The sequence below is a fragment of the Myxine glutinosa genome, chromosome 3 (genome assembly GCF_964187855.1).
Source record: "Myxine glutinosa chromosome 3, kmMyxGlut1.1, whole genome shotgun sequence".
NCBI lineage: Eukaryota > Metazoa > Chordata > Myxini > Myxiniformes > Myxinidae > Myxine > Myxine glutinosa.
In genome coordinates, this window is record NC_136263.1 from 137,907,828 (window position 1) to 137,932,256 (window position 24,429).

General features: G+C 40.9%; 1 protein-coding gene across 5 annotated transcripts in view; it reads left to right on the forward strand.

Annotated features, from left to right (window-relative positions):
- The window catches only part of CPEB3 (cytoplasmic polyadenylation element binding protein 3), a 231,018-nt gene that overhangs the window by 61,069 nt on the left and 145,520 nt on the right, over nucleotides 1-24,429 (forward strand). For 4 of the 5 annotated variants that reach the window (XM_068110056.2, XM_078774597.1, XM_068110050.2 and 1 more), the window contains exon 3: nucleotides 12,423-12,479. The exons of the other annotated variant lie outside the window; for it this stretch is intronic. In XM_068110056.2, coding sequence (XP_067966157.1) covers nucleotides 12,423-12,479 — 57 coding nt within the window. The remainder of the gene's footprint in view (nucleotides 1-12,422; nucleotides 12,480-24,429) is intronic. 5 annotated transcript variants of the gene reach the window in all.

Genomic DNA, 24,429 nt, shown 5'->3' on the forward strand with positions numbered 1-24,429 from the left:
CCTAAATCCAGGTATCACTGCCCACTTCCACTCATTCGTTCCTCTTTTTCCTGCCTATATAAACAACTTACACATTCACTTCGATCTCATGCTCCCCTCCAGGTCTTCAAGACAGCTGTTCACCACCATCTCAGATCATCCCCAATCCAAAACCATGATATTTTCTAGTTAACCCTTCAGCACCTCCCCCCCACCCCTCCTCAAATCCCTCCTCCTTCCAAATTTCTCCATTTTTCCCTCCTGATAGTTTTCTTCTGTGTCCATCTTGTCCACCCCGTGCATCCTCTCCTGCCCCTCATTCCTCCCCAGACTCATTGTTTGTCCAAGTCTACCTCTGTCTTGCCTACGGCTCTGCTGTTGGTGTCTCCCCCCCTCTCTCAACTGTTCCTTTTGTCTTGTTGTTTTCTGATCCGTTCAGTATACTTGACTCAATGATCCAGGGATCCATGTTCCTCGTCTTGTTCAGCATCCAAGACTTGCACCATGAAACATCCAAGCACGTTTGTAGTGGTTAAATCATCCCGTCCGATAGACGCGGAGGCAGTTCAATGGGAAAGTGGTCGGTTCAATGCTAAATCCAGGTTTGTCCTTGAAAGGAATGGAATGATGGTTGTGCATTGGTCTGCAGAAGACGTAGTGAGCTATTAAGCCTTAATCTGTGTCCAATAATCCTTCAATTTTGTATGTGGAAGAGCCGTGATATGGGGTGGTATTGCTCAAACCTTTTGTGGCAATCTGACAGCAGATCGATACCTCAATGAGATTTTGCAGCAATAAATGTGTTGCCTCCCCTTCATCAACTTGGTCCAGGAATCATCTTTATAATGCTCCTCCATACATTCAAACATAGAATTTTCTTGTCAATGCCAATATTAATGTCATGACACCCTGGCCTGCCATCTTGTCAGAATTAAATAATATCAAACATCTCTGGGATATCATTGATCATGGTGTTCGAACCTTGCCAAGACAGCCCCAATCCATCGATGAGCTGGACCAAGAGCAGATTCAGGTGTGTCGTGTCATGACTCGGGCTCAGATTTGAGTGCCCACATGGTCAATTTGAGTGATCGTTGCTGGAGAAGGACGTACCCTGTTTTGAGATTGTTACTTGCAACTTGGATCCCTATGTTAAAACGTTCGCCACAATGCAGCATTACATGGATTAGGTCACAATGAAATGGTCATGTAATTATTCAGCACTAGCAGTTTACCCACCCATAAGCACTAGGAGTATGAGAATTATAGAAAATAAAGTACAGTATATGCTGAACATTAAACCTGATGGATATTTGTGTGGTGTAATGTTTTGCATGGCTGTATATGCCACGAAAACGATGAACCTTTTTGATTGACTGAAAACATTTACAGGCACAAATCCCATGAAATGAATGAGGCAGGGAATCCCAGGAAATCCCTGCAAATGAATGAGGCAGGAAATCCCTGGAAATGAATGAAGCAGGGAGTCCCAGGATGGTACTGGTATGAAACACCAGCTCCCGATGAGAGAGTAATATTCCTGCCCTCTGGCGGGGATCAGTAAAGTACTTGCAAAATTGCAAGTGCCACGTGTGCAGTTCATAGTTTGCAAGTCATCTCCACAGTTGACGTGTAATACCCTCACCCACCGCCACCGGGTGGTGCTATGCAATACAAGTCGAGGTTGATGCCAAACAAGCACCTACCTAACGAGTTTTTCGGTTTCATGTACCTACCGTGTTTTTGGTTTTATTATATACTTTTATCTCTGTCATTGGTTTGCATCTCAGCGGTGCCCCATTATTTCACATAATTATACCGTATCAACAACGGGGCTGGCAGGATGGTCTCGTGGTACGCACACTCGCCTCCAAGCTGTCTAGCCTGGGTTTGAATCTCATCTCAGCTATAAACTATCATCCCGGTGTTTCACAGGCAGGGTTATTCATCAACATGTGTGTCGTTAAACAGGCGTCCCATCTGCTGGCATCAGTGGCATTGGTGGAAGTTAAAGATCCCATGATGTCCTTCACGAAGAGTAGGCTAGCTATCCACGGCACCCTAAACAAATTCCAAATTCCTGCCCTATCCTTAGTCAAACGGCAGGCCTAGCCAACCGGTTCATGAAAGACTGAGGCCAATGTTCCCCAGGCCAACGCCACAATAACGTGAGAATAATTGTGGGTGTTGAAGAGGATATCTCATGAACAACAATCGCTTCTCATAACTCATTGATCATTAACATACGCAACCTAGACTCATTCTGCATGCAAACAGCATGCTTGTTTTGTGTCCATCTGAAAAGTACACAACACCAAAATGTCAGTTTTAGTTGATGTCCACTTCATACAACTAATTTAAGATTATGCAGCTGGGAGGCGAGCATGCTACTACTGAGTTATCTTGCTGTCCCTCATCACAACACCCGTTGATCTCTCATTCAAGAACCAACCTGGCATCACTTCCTAGACGTGGGATGGGGTGCTTGCAGGCCTTCAAGTCCAAAGCGGTCAATAAATTGGAGGCAAAATATTATTTGACTTGTTTGATTTTATTGCTTGCACTCATCTTTGTATCAACGTTGATTAATCCTATTTCCAATCTGCTTTCTATATGTCAGCATCGTAAGCATTCTCCAAAGCACTCCTCAGTTTTTTTTTTACCTCCACCACCAAATATGGATGGAGGTTGTTTTCACCCCTGTCTATTTGTGTGTCTGTTTCACTGAACGCTTGTGTTAACATAAAAGCCAATCCCATTCAAGTTTTTTATGATGTGGGCATGCAAGATAATCTGATTATACCAGACTAAAGTGTGTGGTAGTGAATCACGCATGACGCATGTTACCTGCATGAATGTCACATGACTCGTCGCGCACGTGTGTCAGGCCCGGCCGGCCGTACATACGCAGGTTAAGCGTGTGCTTAACCCTCAAATGCAGGGCTGGGTACTGGAGGACTGGACCCAGCATGATTTTTGTTGCGCTCTAACTATTGGTTCACGAGTTACCAAATGACCACTATATTCGTCATGTGTGTGCGTCTGTCTGGAGAAAGCTTTCGATAGGGTTCCACGCGAAGTATTGACATGGGCATTGAGGAAGTTAGGAGTGGAGGAATGGTTGATCAGAGTAGTGATGGCAATGTACAAAAGAGCGCGCACAGCTGTGAGGACGAAGGACGGGAACAGTGGTGAGTTTGAGGTGAAGGTGGGAGTGCATCAGGGGTCGGTACTAAGTCCACTACTATTTGTAGCTGTGATGGAGGTGCTGGCTCAGAACGTAAAGGAGGGTTTACCGTGGGAGTTGTTGTATGCAGATGATCTGGTGTTGATTGCGGAAAGTATGGATGGACTGAAGGAAAAGATGAACAAGTGGAAGGAATGTATGGAGACAAAAGGTCTGAAGGTGAATATAGGAAAGACGAAGGTGATGGCAAGTGGTAAAGCATGTGATGAGGTGGAAAGAACTGGGAAGTGGCCATGTGCTGTGTGCAGGAAGGGTGTCGGAGTGAACTCCATTCAATGTACAATGTGCGCTGAGTGGGTTCATCAAAAATGTAGTGGTCTGGTCTGAGAGGGTCATTAACCAGTGTGGCAGCTACATTGAAATGTAAGGTGTGCACAGAGGGAGCTGCAGATGGAGGAAATGTTGAGTTTGATCTTGGAGACGGCATGAAGCTGGAATGTGTGAAAACATTTTGCTACCTCGGAGACATGCTGAATGGAGAAGGTGGATCAGACTCGGCAACGGTTGCAAGAGTGAGATGTGCATGGAAGAAGTTTCGGGAACTGAGTGGCGTGCTGATGAGGAGGGGAGTGTCGTTGAAGCTGAAGGGAAAGGTGTATGCTGCATGTGTGAGAAGTGTTATGATTTATGGGAGCGAGACATGGGTAATGAACGTAGAGCAGCAACGAAGGTTGGAAAGGGTGGAAATGCGAATGGTGCCGTGGATGTGCGAAGTATCGTTGAGAGAGAGGAAGACAAATGATGAATTGCGAAAGATGATGGGAATAGAGCCTGTGATTGATGCTGTGAAGAGGAACAGGTTGAGATGGTTTGGTCATGTGTTGAGAAAGGATGAAAGTGACTGGTTGAGAAGAGTGATGGAAATGAATGTAGAAGGAAGTAGAGGACGGGGAACACCAAGAAAGACTTGGCTAAAGATGGTGGAAGAAGAAATGCGGGCAAGGGGGTTAACAAGGAGAGATGCAAAAAATAGGGCAAAATGGAGAAGATTGTCATGGGGACCGCAAGGCTAACCCCCGCTCTAGCAGGGAAAATGGCCTTAAAATGCATGTTGTTGTTGTTGTTGTGCGTCTGTCTGTGTGTGTGTCTGTCTGTCCGCAGCATAACTACCCGATGATATCATCCGATCTTGATGAAACTTGGTTGGGAGGTTGATATCATGATCTAGTTGTGTCCTGCCTAGAGTGGGCGTATTGCGCCCATTGTGGGCGGAGCTACGCCCGAAAAAGATGTCTTTTTAGGGGGTAATTGAGTTCAAGCTACATCTTCTCCGAGGGGTTTGGTGGAATCTGACAGGGGTTTCGGTATTTGGTTAGGCCAATGTAATGTGTCTAGCCCTACGGAGCTCGATTTTTCATTTTCGTCACAAGGTCACTCGGGTTCTTTTCTTTTCTTTTCTTTTCCAGTCCTTGGGTCCGAGTTATTTTTCACCATAGTTTTGTTGCCTATTTGCCTCATGAGAATGACATTAGGTCCTCATGGAGATTGCTAAATTCCAAGGGGGAGGGATGATGCTGAATCATCCTTGACGTCATTCCATTGCAATGATGTGTTTCTGCCTTTCATTACCCTCTCCCGAGGAGTGGGTATTGCATTTGAGTCCATTTGTTTGTCTGTCTGTATGTCTGTTTGTCCGCATAGAATACGTATGTTTTCTCTGCAAATGTTGGTCCGATTGCCAGGAAATTTTCACCATATGTGCACCTCCTCCTGGAGAATTTTTTGATTATAATTATGACGTTATAGGTCACGTGGTATGGGCTCCATCTTGGGAAAACCGAAAAACATTGCGCCTCTATATCTCCGAAAGTGCTGTGTAGAAAAAATTGAGACATGGCTCATTGTAAAAAACTCTCCATGGGGAATAACAAATTTTATTAATAAAGTCTTAAGTGCTTCCATTGTGATGTCATAATTCGACAAGTACAAAACTTCATCCGATCAAGATGAAATTTATTGAGCGTTATCTCGGGGGAGGGATGATGCTGATGCGAAAACATATAAATAAATTGGTGGAGAAAAATATATATATTAATAATGATGTCATCGGTCAGGTGTTTTGGCCGTCATGTTTGTTTTAACACAAAAGCCTTAAAAAACACTTTAAAATCCTTTTTCTCCAAAACGGCTAAACAGATCGAGGCAAAACTTTACATGCATGTTCGCATACCCATGACGAACAAAAAGTTCCATGACCATAACATCAAACACTGCTATACTTTCTACTGTCAAAGGTAAAATTTTCCAACTGATTTTGATCCAAACAATGCAGCAGCATTAATCTCGTGGGTGTGACAGGTGGATGAAAAAGCATCCATGGTTTATGAGGAGTACAGTGTGTAAGAAAGCAAATTAGCATGCAGCAACAAGTGCCAAGAAACAAAGAACTGCAAGAGCAACAAACAACAAAGAAGTGCATGAAAGGATGAGACTGGGGAACAGATCAACGAAGGTTGCAGACGTGTGAACGGAGAAGCATTAGATGCGTGTTCATTGTAGACAGGCATGGATGACGTGCGAAACCTGGCTGTGGCAGACAGACTAGTAAATTTATAGTTGAGCTCTGCTTTACCATGTCGTCAATGATGCAAGGACTCCATGGAGATCAAAGGGTTGTTGAATTGCTCTTCAATTAAAATTCAATTTATATCCAGGAGATTATCTTTAAAATCACAATTTTTTAGGAAGTGTGCAAATATATGTAGCTGCCACGACTTAGAGGGAGTTGGAATACACAGTAAGACTTTGAAACATTCCATCACATAAGCAACGGGTTGATAAATAATCAAAATAAACCATTTTAAAATCAAATATTGCCAGCAAAGTGCAAAAAAATTCCAAAGGCCTTGGTTTAGCACTGTATGCACGTTCAATATCTACAACCTTCAAACTTGAGATGTTGGCTTGTTTCCATCCTGTCTGAAGATACAGGCTGCCTGATGAGGGGGAATCATGCTCCAAGCATTGTGCTGTGCTATACTCTTTACAGAGCGTTGGTGCTGCCAAAGTAGGGATATGCCGGGTGGTTCGCCATTGCCTTCTCAGCAGTCAGGGCAGGAATTTGGAAATCATTCACGATGCTAGCAATAGCTTGCCTACTCTTCATGAAGAACAAACAGTGTGATCTTTCACATCCACCAACTAATGCTGACAGATGGGACAACCAGTTTAATATCAATCTGGGGAATGACACGCACACACGCTGATGTCGAGTTTCAAACCCAGGCCAGACAGCTCAGAGGTGAGACCCAAACATTTGATGTGGTTTATTTTGACCTTTGCTAATCACTTTCTCATTTACTCATTTTCCAGACCACACCTTGTTGCAAATAGAGCTCCTCTTCTTCATCTTCTACTTCTTGGGATCATCTTCAAAGGGCTTTTTGGGCCTTGCAAGTGTTGTCTTGATAAGCTATAGCAAATAAAAGGTCCCCTGCCTATTTTGGAAGCAGAAAGACTGAGGCTTATTATGTTGTTTTTTTAATGGAGAAAAGATAGGGTTGGGAAGCGAGAACGAACAAAGGAGTAAGGGTTTTGAGAGCATGACAGGGTAACGAGAAGGGAGACGAAACTGTGCACGTTCTGTCCAAAGTCTTTCATTGTTTATTAGATTGCCCCGATGGCTTTTGATCCATAAAAATCTGACTTTGGCATGTACTACACTGTTGTTAATGAAGCAATGTGCAAAATTGGTCAACAAACAACAGCTGAGATCATCGGTCTCCGTCATCAGCAGAAAAGCTTATTTGCGTTGTCGCCAGCACTCTTGATGATTAGACTGCAAGTTATTCCGATACATACCCTGCAAAAACACAAGAAAACAAGAACAGCACTTGATAGAGAGCATACCTCTGCCAGGCTGAACAGTTTACGTTTTGTAACCCACGGATAGATCAGATCTTGATCCAGGCTTGAACCAAAATCTAATCGCTTGTTCTTGTTGCTTACCCAACTCATCCACATAGTTTTGTCCTTAGTCATCCACAACTTTTTTGAAATATTGTGCTATATATAGTTTTTGGCCCTATCACTCGATGGCGAAGAATCACTTGGAAAATTAAAGAATTCTCTCATTTGTATCCAGATTCGAATCTTCACCAAAATTGAATCATTTCTTCCATCTCACAAACCCAACCTGTCCACCAAGGTTCGTCCAAATGCATCGACAACTTTTTAAGATTTTTTTTTTTCTGGATACAGAGTCAAGGCCCATGTAAGAGCGAACACATTACACACGAAAACATGCATGGACCCATAAAACATACTCTAAATTAGAACGCCACTCAGTAGAGCGCATACTCCCGTCGTGGGTCAAGTTGGAATAGTACGATTTCACAAAAGTTTGAGGGAGTAGTTCAGTGACAACACAAGACAGACACTGCACAGATATATATTTCGAATATATATAGAAGATAATGTTAAAAAAAAACAAGGCAATTTCACTTACATTTTCGGATTCAGCGTTCAATTCTATATAAGTGAGTGTATTTTGAGGCATGTGTGACTTCAAATAAAATTATAAGCCAGGTAAAACGTTCGTTTCATTCCTTAGGGATACAACATGTAAAACTGGCCCAAACGTCAAAACAAAACTCGCTCATTTTAAGTCGTGCAAGATAATGCGCCCACTCATTCTTCTGGGAAGAATCCCGTGCACATGCTTGTCACACTTATAACTCACCTAAGTCTTTATAAGTTCATCAAATACTGACACCGCGATTGACATTCACTGAGGTAAATGTTGATATTTCTGAGGTAAAAACAAAAAACGGTTTTAAAGCATTATACGTATCAAACGATACATTTTATGAAACGGGGAAACCGAATACACACTTCGGTGGTTTTAAAATGACAGAATGTGTCTTTATTAGAAAGAAAGAAAAAAAGAACCTTCAAAGACTACGCTGCTAACAAAATACACCGCTCTAACGCATAACCACGAGTTTAAACTACATTTACAACAAATATGAAAACTATTTTCATATCACAATGTTAAATATAGAATATATAGAAGATAATGTTAAAAGAAAATGAGCCCTGTCTTCCAATGGTAAACAATCCTTCAAAAAATTCCTGGATCCGGAATAATATCCTGAGCTTCACCAAAAACGAATCAATTCTTCCTTATCCCAAGGGCAATCATCCCACCAACTTTCATCCAAATCCGTTCAGAACTTTTCCAGATATCTTGTTCACGAACACATACACACACACACAGACACGATCGAATGCATTACTCCCTAGCGGGAGTAATAAAGGGAGTGGGAGACAAGAGGGGGAGAGAGAGGAAAGCTATCTCTGAGGGCCTTTCACTCACTCACCGCAGGCAGGTAGGTGGTCTTTCTGTCTTCTACCGACTCCTCTCCGGCCTTGCACCCCCAGCTCTCTCTGTGCTCTGTCCCCCAAATATTCCTACAGGTCGCACAAGATCTGCCAGCAACCCTCTGATGGTTAAACTGCCGAAATCTCGGCTCTCTGCTCACCTTCACTCTTTCATTCCTCTTTTCTCCCGCCTCTGGAACAAACTCCCTCACTCCCTTCAATCCCACTCCTCCCTCCAGGTCTTTAAAACAGCTGTTCACCACCATCTCTTATCTTCCCCCATCCAAAACCTTGATCTTTTCTACCCCCGCTAATTCACCCCAGATCCACCTTGTTTGAAATTCCAACTTCTTTCCTGGAAGTCCTGGCAGTGTCCATATGTTTTATACCTCTCCCACCGCCCCCTTCCCATGCCCCCCCCCCCCCAAAGCCCTCGCCCTCAGATCTCTCGATGTCTCCATGTCTCTCGGTCCCTGCTCTCAAATGTTGTGTTTGTGTCCTTCCCCCTCTCTCCCAATCTTGTCTACCGCTCCCGATGTTATATGTTTTATGTGTCGGTTTGTCTTTCTGTGTGATTAATGTTCGCTCTTTCACGAGCCTCGATCTTGTATACAAAACAAAAAAAATAAAAAATAAAAAAAAAAAAATACAAGTACAACATTAGAGAACAGGGACCTCAACAGTAGAGAACAGGGACGTCGGTAGATCTGTGGAAGGGAGAGGGCCGGTTGGGGGGGAAGGGGGGAAGGGGGTGCACAGTATAATTTATAAAGCGAATGAATACTACAAGGAATTTCAGGAAAGAAGTTGGAGATTGAAAGAGGTGGATTTGGGGTGTTTTAACGTGGGGAGAAAAGATAAGATAATATTGTGCTATATAACGTTTTTTGCCCTATCTCTCAATGGTGAAGAATCACTTTTTAAAATTCTCAGTTCCAGATTTGGATCTTCACCAAAATTAAATCATTTCGTCCTTGTCACATATGCAATGTCTCCACGAACTTCGTCCGGATCCGTCTACAACCTTTTGAGATATCCTGTTCACAAACAGACAAACAAAAAAGAAATATGGCGTGCATAGCATGCTACTTGTGAAATCCTTAAAATGCGTTGTTGACCTTTGGCCTTTGTTGACCTTTTCACCTTTAGACATCAAAAATAATCGGTTGGTTGAATTGAGAGACCTGATATGCAAAGCTTGTTGAAATTTCAAGTCAATCGGATGAAAATTGTGGATTTTAGAAGCTGCACCTCAGTTGTTAACCTTTGGCCTATGTTGACCTTTGACATCAACATCGATAGGTTTCTTCCTTATGACCAACTCTACTGTTTTGTGAAGATCCGTTTAAAATTGTGACCTGTAGGCGATTGACATACAGACATACATACATACAAACATACATACAGACAGACAGACAGAATAACGTGAACGACCAACCAATATACATACTTGAAATTGAAAAATCAGACAGGTAACAAACAGACAGGGGTGAAAATATAACCTTCATCCAACTTCGGTTGCGGTGGTAACAAGCTTGACTTGGTCAGCACAAGCACATGAATTTGGTGTCGACTGTTTTCCTGTTCATGGAAACTAATTTACAAACTGTTTGATAATAATGACAAAATGTAATTGATGCATGTATTACTCGTACAGGGTGGCCCGAAAGTCCCTTTACCCCTTCCCAGTGAAGCATTCGTTCTTAACCCCTTAATATGCAGGTTTTATCGTGGTGCTTACAATATTTAATCAGTCATATTTTAATCATTATCAAATTATAATAAATTATAATATATATAACAATTATATATACTAGGACGTGCCCGTACGTGGGTGCCCGTTCCTTGGCAAAAAAAAATAAAAATAATAATTTCCAAATTTAAATCAAGTTTACCTCCCTGTCTTTGCTAGCCATGACATTCGATGCCATTGACCATTGCCACTCCTACGCAAAGCGAACGGCTTGCGAGTACGGTGACAATCCCCCCCCCTCTATTTACATGAAATGGTTTGGTCCATGAAATGGTTTGGTCCATTCGCAAAGCCAAAGCGAACGGCTTGCGAGTACGGTGACAATCCCCCCCCTCTATTTACATGAAATGGTTTGGTCCAATTCGCAAAGCCAAAGCGAACGGCTTGCGGAGTTTGGTAAATAAATCGCCATAGCTCGGTAACTACTTCTCCGATTAATATGAAACCTTGAAAAGGCACATCCTCAGGTCCCCAGCAATATACCTGGCAAGTTTCAAGTATATCGGACCGGTAGTTGTCGAGAAACAGCGGTCACAGACAAACACACACACACAGACACACAGAGATTACTGGAATTATAGATAGATAGATATATAATATAATATATATATATATATATATATATCATTATATTATATAATATAATATATATATATAATATAATATATAATATATAATAATATATAATTATATATAATATAATATATATAATTATATAATATATAATATATATAATTATATATATATATATATATATATATATATATATATATATATATATATATATATATATATATATAATATATATAATATATATAATAATAATAAATTGTAATATATAATAATAATAATATATAATATATCTATCTATAATTCCAGTAATCTCTGTGTGTATGTGTGTGTGTATGTATGCGACAACGATTTCTCGACAACTACTGGTCCGATATACTTGAAACTTGCCAGGTATATTGCTGGGGACCCGAGGATGTGCCTTTTCAAGGTTTGAAATTAATCGGACAAGTACTTACCGAGCTATGGCGATTTAGCCGTTCGCCGTTCGCTTTGGCGTTGCGAATGGACCAAACCATTGCATGTAAATAGAGGGGGGGGGGTTCTGTGGTCGTTGCGAATGGACCAAACCATTCATGTAAATAGAGGGGGGGGTTCTGTGGTCGTTACTGCCACGTGGTTTCAAAGTTTTTTTTTGTTGTTGTTGTTTGCACGCATGATTTTTTGCACCCACGTACGGGCACGCCCTAGGATGTTTACACACACACACCCCTACACAAATTTTTTTTTTTTTTTTTTTTTGGCAAGGAACGGGCACCCACGTACGGGCACGTCCTAGCTTATATATAGTACGGGCATGCCCTAGTATATATAATTATATTATATATAACAATATATAATATAATCAATATTTAATCATTCATTTAATCTGTAAGCGTGCCCTTATTCTCCTGAGTCAGTGTTGCTGCATACTTCAGCGGAGGGGAAGGGAAGGAGTGAGGTGTGAGGAATTTAGGGGTAGAGCGACTTTCAGGCCACCCTGTGCATACAAGAGTGCAGCGACTGTATCGGCGAAGCAGTCTTGCATTTCCTTGAGCCACATATTGACATCGGCAGTGACAAAATTCCCGTTGCTCGTTGACTCGCACTCGTATTTCTGAGTTTGCTTTTGACAGTTAATTTTCAACTGCAGCAATTTTCACAAGTTTGTCCATCTTTGTTTTGATACCCAGGGCAAGGATTTGCTACTTCGCATCACCATGTTTGTGCTAACGATAAGAAGTGTGAAGGTTTTGTTTCTACCTGTGTGAATTATTTGGTTAACCTTGGTTGATCTGACTTTGCTGAGAATTGTCCCTCTGTATAATTGCTACTAACCTGAAGACTGCCGGTGGGCTATGTTGATTTGAAACAGCTCAAGGAGTGAAAAAACCGTTTTGTAGTTTTGCGATAATGGCTCGAGGACGATTGACAGGTTACTGTGAGATAATTGCATTTGTAAGTGAAGAACGATTTTTGCACTGCCTTGCTTTTAGCATTATATGGATTGTTCCCCAATGGTTAATGGAGCCTGATAACCAATGCTTTTGTTGTGTTGTTGTTGTGCTGCAGGTCGTCTCGGCATCGGTTACCCTCATCCCGGAATGGACAACCTATTGTCGTTGAATGGTGAGCATTGTGCTTGCATCAACTGGAGGGTACAGTGTTGCTTGAGTCGGTCGTTACGTGTGAGCTTTAAAAAAAGTTTTTTTTATGTTAGTCAGTTTCACCATGCTTTTTCGTTCAAAATTTTGGTAGATTAGCAAAACTATACATTTTTTGGAATATTCAGAGCATAAGGAATCCAAAAATTAATGTTTACATTTGCGTAGACACCTTTGCGAAAATGACACTCAGGACAATGATGAAGATCTGTAAAAGCATATTCCTGAACGGTATAGACCGAGTAGATCCTGTGTATAGGACTTATAGTTCAATCTGATACTAACAAGGCTGATTTCTTGCTTTATAAACCCATACCTATAACTTCAAAGGACTTGCAATATCATGTATTATGTAATACAGGTATATCACAAATATAAAGACAATGGTTTTCAATTACCTTTGTTTGTTGCTTTTCTATAATCCTGAGCACTATTTTGAGGCCTTTATTGGATTCCTTGACCCAGAAAACATAGGATTAGCATATTTAATTAAGTTTCTAGGTTGACTAGAAGCCGAGATAGCGCAAAATATGTATTTTATGGCGGCCATTTTGAAAATCCAAAATCTGTGTCTGTGCAAATGCCAACATTGATTTTCGGATTGTCCATGCTCTGATGATTCCAAAAATGTACAGGTTTGCTAATCTTCCAAAATTTTTAACGAAATTATATTTGTTAACATAGTGAACCTGACTATGTTGTCGCTTCCCCACCCCCACCCCCTGCTCCATTAACCTGCATGAGTGCGGCAACTTCAGCTTTCACTTTGTTCTTACAGAGTCTAAGGCTCATGGATGGGCTTCATTTTACGAAACTGATGAGAACATTGAAGGGGGATGGAACCAGTTATCCCTGATAACTTTAGCCTGACAGCAACAGTAGCCTGACTGTTGAGCATGAGTTGTTGACTTCCTACTTTATTGAACATGCCCATGCTTCACAGAGCTAAATGATAATGCATTACGTCCAGATTTTGTGTCACAAATTCTGGGCTTTCTCCTTTGTGTGAAACATAGTATGAGAGAAAGAACACAAGAAAAAGGCATGTGACCTATCATACGTGCATCATATCACAGGTTAAACTCTGGTCAAAGAATGAGTATTCTGGCTTTGATTTATTATCCCCACGCTTTTTGAAAACAATACGGGGAGGATATTGTAATCTGCTGCGTCTGTCTATTTGTCCGTCACCCTAACTCCCCCTAAACGGTTGTGTAGAAATTCACCAAACTTGGTAGTTCTGATCACATGGCAAGAATGTGCAAGGGCAAAATCATTTATGGCCTGCCCCTATCAGGCTGGGTCAAAAAGTCCAGTACCAAATAATTACTGGCACATCTTTAAACATTTTTATGACACTTTGTATGTGGAATCGACATTGGGGGACACATTAAATATGTAACTATTTTTTTTAACCCCCAGTTCATGTCCCTGGGAGTGGAAACTTTGGGTTGCAGGGGTCAAAACGCTCTAGAATTAATAAATCCATCTAGCACATACAAGGTCTGCCTCTTCCTCTTCTTCACTTAACCATACCCAGAATGGATTACTTCTCCAGACTTTCGTTTTCTGCTAACAGCATGAAGCACACATCATTTGAAATACTATCATATTGGACATCTGTTGTCCATAACTGCTCAAGATGTGGGTATGTTTGCAGGAGAATTGCACATGTTACAAGTGACCGAGATTTAAAAGAACTTTTTAACTACGCCACCAAAGGTGGATCGAGATTAGGCCGAGAAAAATATATTTCCGGTCTCTGGTCAGCGCGCGCATCGATTTTGACCCTGCCCGTCAACAATTTTTATTTTTTTTTCAAAATTTCCAACGGCACCTACAACAGCGCGCGCCTGTTGTTGCCGGGCCAGCGCGCTATCTCAGGAAATACGGGTTTGTGAGGGTCGTTCTTTGTGAGACGTTCTTTGTCAGGTTTGTGTGAAGCAACCAGAAGGCCTAGAGAGCTGCTGGTGGTCTCGTTAGTTAGGCCTGGATCCTATCTCGTTTGTCATGAAGTTGTAAGTGTCTGTGATAATCTGGTGGACTGGGAGAAGAGATCGTGGGAGACCATCGGCCTGTTAGACCACTTGCGCATGCGCAGTGTTGACGCGATCGACGCATTGGAATATTTGACGGTACGGCGAGGCGATCTCGAGAACGAAATGGCAGTCTATAATATGCTTGAAGAACTTAATGATTTTCAGAATAAATACATTTTAAAATAACTTAAGCTTGTGTTCATTATTTACAAAAAGGCCTACCTGTCCCATTGGCTGTCTTTAATTTCTCTCTGGACGGCGCCACGGCAGATGAGGAGGACCGGACCGCAAGGCATGAGGACACAAAAAACACCTTTATATGTGCAATCCATGCTTTTCAAAAAAAAACAAGAAAAAAAAACCGCATCGCCGCATCAATTCTGGAACTTTGGTCTGACGAGAGACCAGCAATATATTTTTTTCGGCCTTATGTTTTCACCCCGTCTTTCTTTGTTTGTTTGTCTGTCTGTCTGTTTGCTTGTTTGTGAATAGGATATCTCAAAAAGTTGCGGACAGATTCGGACGAAGTTTGGTGGAGAGGTTGAGTATGTGACAAGGATGAAATGAGTAGATTTTGGTGAAGATCCGAATTCAGATCTGAATCCGAGAATTTTTTAAGTGATTCCTCACCACTGAGTCATAGGGCCAAAACCGATAGTCACGTGAAAAAGTAAGTACACCCCATGTAAAGTTTTGACTTTTTCAACATATTTCAACATACAGCTATTTGATCTTCATTTCAACAATATTGATAGATAAAGGTGATATAATATAACAAATATCATGAAACATTTAAATTTTGTAGTCCATTGTATAATTTAAATAAACATAAATGCAAATTTTGCATGTGGAAAAAGTAAGTACACCCCTACATTTATCACTATTTCAAAAACCTAAAATTAGAATCGGGTGCACCAGATCAGGTGCAAATGATAAGAACATCGTTAGAGAGGATCTTGGAGGAACCTGTCTTATTTAAACCTCATACATTTAGTTTGGTTTGCTCTTTGTTGTTGAAGTGTGCGGCGTCACCATGCCTAGATCAAAAGAGCTCTCTGAGGCCTTCAGAAAGAAGGTTATAGATGCCTACGAGTCTGGGAAGGATTTAAAAAGATCTCCAAACAATTTGAAATCAATCATTCGACTGTCCGGAAGATCATCTACAAGTGGAGAAGATTCCAAACAACTGCCAACCTGTTCAGGCCAGGCCGCCCCAGCAAGTTCAGCCCGAGAGCAGACCGCAAGATGCTGAAAGAAGTCTCTAAGAACCCCAGAATGTCATCACAGGACCTACAGGTAGGTCTTGCCACTGTTGATGTCAAAATGCATGAGTCTACGATAAGAAAGAGGCTGCACCAATTTGATCTGCATGGGAAGTGTGCCAGGAGGAAACCTTTGCTGTCCAGAAAGAACATCAGGGCAAGACTAAAGTTTGCCAATGAACACCTTGGCAAAGACCAGCACTTCTGGAACAATGTGCAGATGAGGCAGATGAGTCAAAGGTAGAGCTATTTCGCCACAGTACCAGAAGACATGTTTGGAAAAAACCAAAGACAGCATTTGACCACAAGAACCTGATACCAACTGTAAAGCATGGTGGTGGAAATATTATGGTTTGGGGCAGCTTTGCTGCATCAGGGCCTGGGCAGCTCACCATCATAGAATCCACTATGAATTCTTCATTGTACCAGAGGGTGCTTGAGGGTAATGTGAGGCCATCTGTCAGAATGTTGAAGCTCAACCAAAGGTGGACCTTGCAACATGACAATGACCCTAAACATACCAGTAAATCCACCAAGGAATGGCTGAAAAGAAAGAAATGGAGGGTTCTGGAATGGCCAAGTCAAAGCCCGGATCTAAATCCCATCGAGATGTGTGGGGGGATTTGAAACGAGCTGTGCATGCAAGAAACCCCTCAAACATCGCACAGCTGAAAGAATTCTGCATGGAGGAGTGGGCAAAAATTTCTCCCAGTCGATGTCAGAGACTGGTAGACAGTTATAAGAAACGCCTACTTGAGGTTGTTTCTGCCAAAGGGGCAATACCACCTATTAGAGCCAAGGGTGTACTTACTTTTTCCACATGCGAAATTTGCATTTATGTTTATTTAAATTATACAATGGACTACAAAATGTAAATGTTTCATGATATTTGTTATATTATATCACCTTTATCTATCAATATTGTTGAAATGAAGATCAAATAGCTGTATGTTGAAATATGTTGAAAAAGTCAAAACTTTACATGGGGTGTACTTACTTTTTCACGTGACTGTATATAGCACGATATCTCAAAGTTATAGACAGATTCTGGCGACACTTGGTGGATGTGTTGGGTGTGTGACCAGGACAAATTGATAAGACGTTGGTGAAGATCTGAATATGGATCTAGATATGTGATTTTTTTTTTAATATAAGTGATTATTCTTCACCATTGAGTGATCAGGCCAAAAACGATATAAAGCATGATATTTCAAAAAGTTGTGGACGACTTATGACAAAACTTGGATGATTTGGGTAAGTGACAAGAACAAGCTAATTACATTTTGGTTCACATCCAGATGCAGAGCTGGCAAAATACCAAACGTAAACTGTTCAACTTGGTGGAGGTGTGATCTCTACCGAGTGCTGTTCTCAGTTGGTTTCTGAATTTTCTTGCAAAATCGAATTTAATTTGAGAAAAAAATCGACTTGCTTGTTTGCTGTTAACTTTAATAAAGATCTTCACTCCTCCCTGCTCCCACTTCCACACTCCCACCCCCTCCCACATTGCATTCTTCTTGGAGAGAGAAATAATATACGTTGTCCCCATTAGTGGATTCATGTTGGTTCAACCTTGCCTTGGAACATTTTTGTTTACTGGAGTTTGCTCCATGACACTCATTTGGGATTTGAAAATCCGGTACAGATAGCTCCTTGTTTTCGAGAGTCAGAGTACACACTGTTGCTATCATTGCAATAACATCACACCATTTGTTGTCATGTTGTACATTCAGTACACATCCGTGTTCTTTCCTGCATCCTTTGCTCACATAATTAATCACCAACAAGGAAAACTGCAAGACGTCCATTTCTGCCATTAGGTCACCCTTGGGAGAGGCTTAAATGATGCGTCCGAAAACAGACTTGAACCACAATCCTCACACCGGGTTCTGAAAATTGAGAATAATCAAAACAATGGTTTAAGTCGACTCGGACATCGGAACTGGCGTTAACCACATGATCACACAGACGGTGACACAAGGGAAAGAGTAAATAGACAGACATAATTTTTTTAAAGATAGGATAAATATGCTGCAAAGTCTTCTGCCTCATATTTCTCACTCCCCCCCCCCCCCCCCTTTCCCCCCCTCGCCCCAGACCATCGCTACACCTCACTGTTCTCATCCCATCTCCTTTGTGGTACCATTTTCAAATTTGTGCAACCAGTGACAGACATTCATCTCGTCATCTAGTTCTGTCAATTAGTGTCTGACGTCTCGTGGCATTCATTATCAGATTTCTTCAAACATCCTTATCCTGCACTGCTTCCCAAAACTCTGGCAGATACAACTTATCTGCAGCCTTAACCTATCCATCTAGCACATATAAGGGGTGCCTCTTCCTCTTCTTCACATAACCAAAACCAGCATGCATTACTTTTTTGTATACTGAATCGAGGCTTGTGAAAGAGCTAACATTTACTTCACAAACAAATCAACCAGACAAACAAAATAGATAAAAAGAGGGAGCGGAAGACAAGATGGGGAGAGAAGGGGAAGCACACAAATACAACATTTGAGAGCAGGGAGATGTGTGGGAGGGAGAGGGCTTGGGGGGAGGAAGCGTGGGAAGGGGGGCGGGGGGGGGGTGGGAGAAGTATAAAACACAAGGACACCAAGGACTTCCAGGACAGAAGTTGGTATTTCAAAAAAGTGGAATTGGGGTGAAAGTAGCGGGGGTAGAAAAGATCAAGGTTTTGGATGGGGGAAGATAAGAGATGGTGGTGAACAGCTGTTTTAAAGACCTGGAGGGTGGAGTGGGATTGAAGAGAGTGAGGGAGTTTGTTCCAGAGGCGGGAGAAAAGAGGAATGAAGGAGTGAAGGTGAGCAAAGAGTCTTGATTTTGGCAGTTTAACCATAAGAGGGTTGCAGGCAGATCTTGTGCGACCTGTAGGAATATTTGTGGGACAGAGTCCAGAGAGAGCTCGGGGGGGCAAGGCCAGAGAGGAGTCGGTAGAAGACGGAAAGACTACCAACCTGCCTGCGGTGAGTGAGTGAGAGGCCCTTGGAGTTAGCTTCATCGTGGGAGATTCCAATGATTCTGAATGCTTTGGTCCAGACTTGTCCAGACTTTCGTTTTCTGCGTGCATGATGTGTCCAAAGTATGATTCTGATTTATCATCAGCGCTTTTAATGTACAGCGCTTCAAGCACTGATTTATTTGCTCTTTTTGCAGTCCATGGAATTTTTAACATTCGTCTCTACACCCTCATTTTTAAAATGTCAATCTTCCTTTCTTTTATTTTCCACGGCCCACGACTCACATCCACACATTCCAACTGGAAATACTCGAGCATTCACCAGCCACCTCTTGGTTTGTTTTGTCACATCTTTGTCTCTCCAGATCTTTGTCAATCCTGGCATTGCTCTTCTCCACAACGCTAACCATATATTCATTCTCCTCCACATTCTCCACTCACTTAAATCCTAGAACCCAGGATGATGGAACTTTCACTCTTTCCACACGATCGTTTCCCAATCTGAAACGCACAATGAAAACGCACAATCTGAAATCTGAATCTAAAAGCACAATGAAAAAATGTGAAATTTGGCACATTGTCAAGTACTCCCAATGGGGAACAAAAGCATGATAATGATGACATCATCGGTGAAGTGGTATACCAGCCAAAAATGTTTTAATCGAATTCCTTATCCTAAAAATCTGAAATTGCAGGTTCATGATCTATGACCCATTTGTATTGAAATATTAAATTATGACATCATAGATCACATGGTTTGGCAGCCATATTGGATTTAACCTAAAACCTTAAAAAAACACCTCCCAAACCACCAAATTGATTGACTCTAAACCTTGCGTGTGTCATTGATTTGGCATGGTGATTAAAAGATGATCATGAAAACATCATTGGTCACATGGTGTCAGGTGTGGCAGCCATATTGGATTGAAGGAAAATATAAAATAATTATATCTCTGAAACCGCTTACCCTATCAATGCAAAATATTACAAACATCATCTAACACCATAGTTGCATATAGTTTGAAAATGATAATATCATAGGTATTATGAGGCAGAGAAATCTGTTGTTGAACATCTTGTTGAAAACTGTTGAACATCTTGGATAGAAAACGAACCTTATCCAATCAACACAAAACTTCACAAACGTGATCCTCTACCCATACATATGCAGAGTGTACATTTTTAAAGTTCATATATTATGTGGTGTGGCAGCCATATTAGCTTGAAAGTCGATATTTATTTTTTTAAATCCCTTCTCTGAAACTGCTTCACCGATCGATGTGAAACCTGTCATGGCTGGTGAAAATGTGATACTTCAAAACAGCTGAAGGGATTTAAATCAAACTTGTTTATTTTTAGGATGGTGAATGATGGCATCTACCCGTTGTGGGACTATGCGGAGGCATATTGATGACACAGTCGCATTGCTCTAGTTTGAAAGTGCTTTTGGTTTCATACTGTAATGATTTGTTTAATCGCATGTAATTTAATTAATTTGCTACTGGACTCAGACTTTTGGACCCCATTGTAGATGTAAAGCATTTGGCATACACTGCTCAATATTAAGTCGCATGAAGTTGAATTCGCTTTCCACTACCTTGCAATTCACTTTGCTTTGGTAAAGATCATACAGATTGTATAACCATCTTTTAATTCTTTTAATATACTGTACTCGCCTTTTTATGATAGTATATAAGATCCACGAGCAAATGTAGGCGAATGGCAGAGCATACAAATTCTGAAGAGCAAGTGATTTTGAAAGTGATGTTGCATGTAAGATTTAGGAGATCGAGATTACCTGGTTGAGAACATCATCCTCACCTCCCCCCTACAATTTTCCCACCCCAACTACCCCTGGCTTCCTTTCTCTGCCTCAGTTGTGTGACACTTAAAACTTTATCCAAGCTTTCATGAGTTAAGCCCACGGGAGTGACAATTTAGTTGTGTACACCCCCCAAATATATCTAATACCCAAGCTTAATATAGTGAGGTGACGTAACGATGTGATCAGTGGGCAAAAGATTCCTAGGATTAATTACCTCCGCCACCAAAGGTGGATGGAGGTTATGTTTTCATCCCTTTCTGTCTGTTTGTTTGTTTCTCTGTTTGTCTGTGAACAAGATATATTAAAAAGTTGTGGACGGATTCAGACGAAATTTGAAGACGAAAATTGAATTTGTGTACGCGATATTTCAAAAACTGTTGAACATTAAACTTTCATATTGCAGATATATTTTATATTTATATATTGTGGATTTCTAGAGACAACCATTATTCAAAGATGTATGGATGGTTTCACATGATCATTTCTTGTGATCATCCCGACCTTGTTTCCATACTTTGTGGTGTAGCATCCCGACATCCCTTTACATTAAAAAAAAAAAATGTTTTTATTGCTTTTTAGAATATCTACTCCTTTCTGTTTCAACCTGTATATTGCTCTGGATATTAAACAATATGGATCAAGCTAGGAATTTGCATTTTTATTTCTTTATTTTTCCTGCGCCACCAAAGGTGGATGGAGGTTATGTTTTCACCCCTGTCTGTCTGTTTGTCCATTTGTCTGTGAACAAGATATCTCAAAAAGTTGTCGACGGATTTGAACGAAATTTTGCAGAGGTAGCGTATGTGACAAGAACGAAATGATTAGATCTTGGTGAAGATCTGGATTCGGATCCGGCTACTATAATTTTTTAAGTAATTCTTCACCATTGGGAGATAGGGCCAAAAACGATATATAGCAGGATATCTCAAAAAGTTGTGGAATGATTTGGTCTAAACTTGATGGACCGGTTGTGTGTGTGACAAGGACTAATCGATTCGATTTTGGTGAAGATCCGGATTCGGATCCTGCTACTATAATTTTTTAAGTGATTCTTCACCATTGGGAGATAGGGCCAAAAACGATATATAGCAGGATATCTCAAAAAGTTGTGGACGGATTTGGACTAAACTTGGTGGACCGGTTGTATGTGTGACAAGGACTAATCGATTCGATTTTTGTGAAGATCTGGATATGAATTCTGATACTAGAATTATTTAATTTCCAAGTGATTCTTCACCATTGAGAGATGGGGATAAAACCGGTACCTAGCACGATATCTCAAAAAGTCATGGACGGATTTGGACGAAACTTGGTGGACAGGTTCTGTTTGTGACAAGGACGAATTGATTAAATTTTGGTGAAGATCTGAATGTGGATTCGGATACGAGAATTATTTAATTTTTTAGTGATTTTTCACCATTGAGGGATCGGGCCAAAAACAATATATAACATAATATTTTAAAAGTTATGGATGACTTCTGACTAAATTAGGTGGATGAGTTTGTTCGGTGACGAGAGCAAGTCGATTAGATTTTGGTTCAGGTCCGAATCCAGATCCGGCCTATCATTGGGATACAAAACAAACTGTTCAGCCTGGCGGAGGTATGCAATCTACCGAGTGCCGTTCTAGTTGACAATGTCTCACAACTCTGCTTACGATATCTACATTTGATTCCATGAACCTTTGTTCTTTTCGGCCAGGTTGAAAGGACACTTTTGTTAAAAATGCTTTGCCAAATGACATCACGCCATTCCAGTGGGCAGCGCTTCAAGCCAAAATGTCGCAGGATTGTTGTTTCTTTCCATTTCCATTAGCCATGGGATTGTTGTTCTCTGCCCCTCCTGTCATATCAAATGCCATTTCATCCCATCACCTCTCCTTGAAAAGTATGTCAGCTAGTTATCTTATAAAACAAACAAAATAGTTAAATTAGATTATGATATGCTGTGGTGAGATTTTAAGTTGATAAGTTTTTTTTTTTAAGGTCAAGAAATTCAGTGTTGATATCAAATTTTCAATCAAACTGATCAATTAGGTATTCGGATTTTTCACATCATCATCTTTTAATTGTCTTTTTTTTTTTTGAAAGAAGAAATTGTCGAATTTCAAACTCTAAATTCCATAACTGGGTTATAGGTGACTATTTTTTTGTTTTTGTGGCCAAAGATTTCAATGGTGTTCACGTTTGTTCCTTTGAAATAAAATATATAAGGTGTTGTATTGTAATTTATTGTCATACTTCCATTACCCCTTAAAGAAACAGAAAATTATGGTATATTGATTTAATGGTATATTATGATGTTATAATGTAACTCACTAACTATTGGTACTTGTGGTCAAGAATATAAATGTGGTGGTATTTGCTTCATTGCAACTAATATTGGAGGTTTCATCATTTCATTGTGATGTCCTCATGCCTTCATTAACATGACAGCTATTTATGACAAGTTAATGTCGTAACAAAATGCAATCTACCCTCACTTAATCATTTTTGCTTTCGTTACTGAATGTGAACTCTGGTATTATTAGTCCCCTACCGGTGTACACCAGAGGGGACTATAGGTTTGCACGCCGTCCCTCCGTCCCTCCGTCCCTCCGTCTGTCTGTCAGTCCGTCAGTCCGTCACGCAAAGAACAGTTTTCCGGACTTTTTTTCTCAACCCTTAATGCTAATGATTTCAAACTTGGCACATGGTTTCCTCATGATGAGTTACAGGACAGGTTCGAACTTCACGACGTTTCGATCATTTTTAACAAAGTTATGGCACTTTGAACTTTGGGAATTATGATAATTCTGATGATCCTTAACTCAGTGCCATTTTAAGTTTTAATTTCCTTTAAAAACCAATTTCTCTGCAATAATAGGACCGATTGAGATCAAATTTTCACGAGAGGAGGGACTCGGTCTGTAGAATATTTTAATGGTAATTATGACGTCACAGGTCACGTGGTTCGGCCGCCATATTGTTTTTCATGAAACACAAAAACCCCTTTTTCTCTGCAACGGCTGAACAGATCGAGGCCAAACTTTGCAGGCAGAATCGCATACCCATGACAAACAAAGCATGATGTCATGCGTCACATGGTTTCAGAGTTATGACGTTTTTAAGCATGAACATTTAAAACCGAGCCCCTCCCTCATTTTTGATCCAATCGAGGGGAAACTTCACAGATCTGTTCAGCATGTCAGTCTACTAAAATGTCCTTTGCGATAGCTCACGTGGTTTGGCAGATATCGTTAATTAAACGAAAGTATTTTTTAAAAATGGATATCTCTTGTTTATTCTAGAGTTCTCCTCAAGCCGCACCGCGTGCCCTCAGCCTCGTCTCGCATACGTCAACAGCACGACACAGCGCGCGCTTTCGGAAAGGGCGGAGCCAAGCCGAGCAACATTTATATATACACATCGATCATTGATCGTGAACCGGAAAATATAATAAATTACTGATATTTAGCGACTTGAAAGGTTCTTTATCAACAACTTATTTATGGTGCTTCTGCTGACCTTTCTGCTGACCTTCTGCTGACCTGATGTCTGCAAGGTGTATAAATCGAAGTCCCGAGTGTGAATCACAGGTGAGCCCGTCCTGAGGTAATTAGCGATTGGGAACGATTCAGAATCTGTGGGTGAATAACCCTTGGTAGTTTCCCCAACAGTTTTCCGGATGACAGACTGCCGGTAGGTAGGGGACATGTATTGCAGCGCAATACTCAGAATGCTTGTTTATTTAGTAATTTCTCTGCAAAAGCTAAACGGTACATTTATAACCCACAGAGTGCTGAATTTACTGGTTAGTAGGCCAGAAATGCT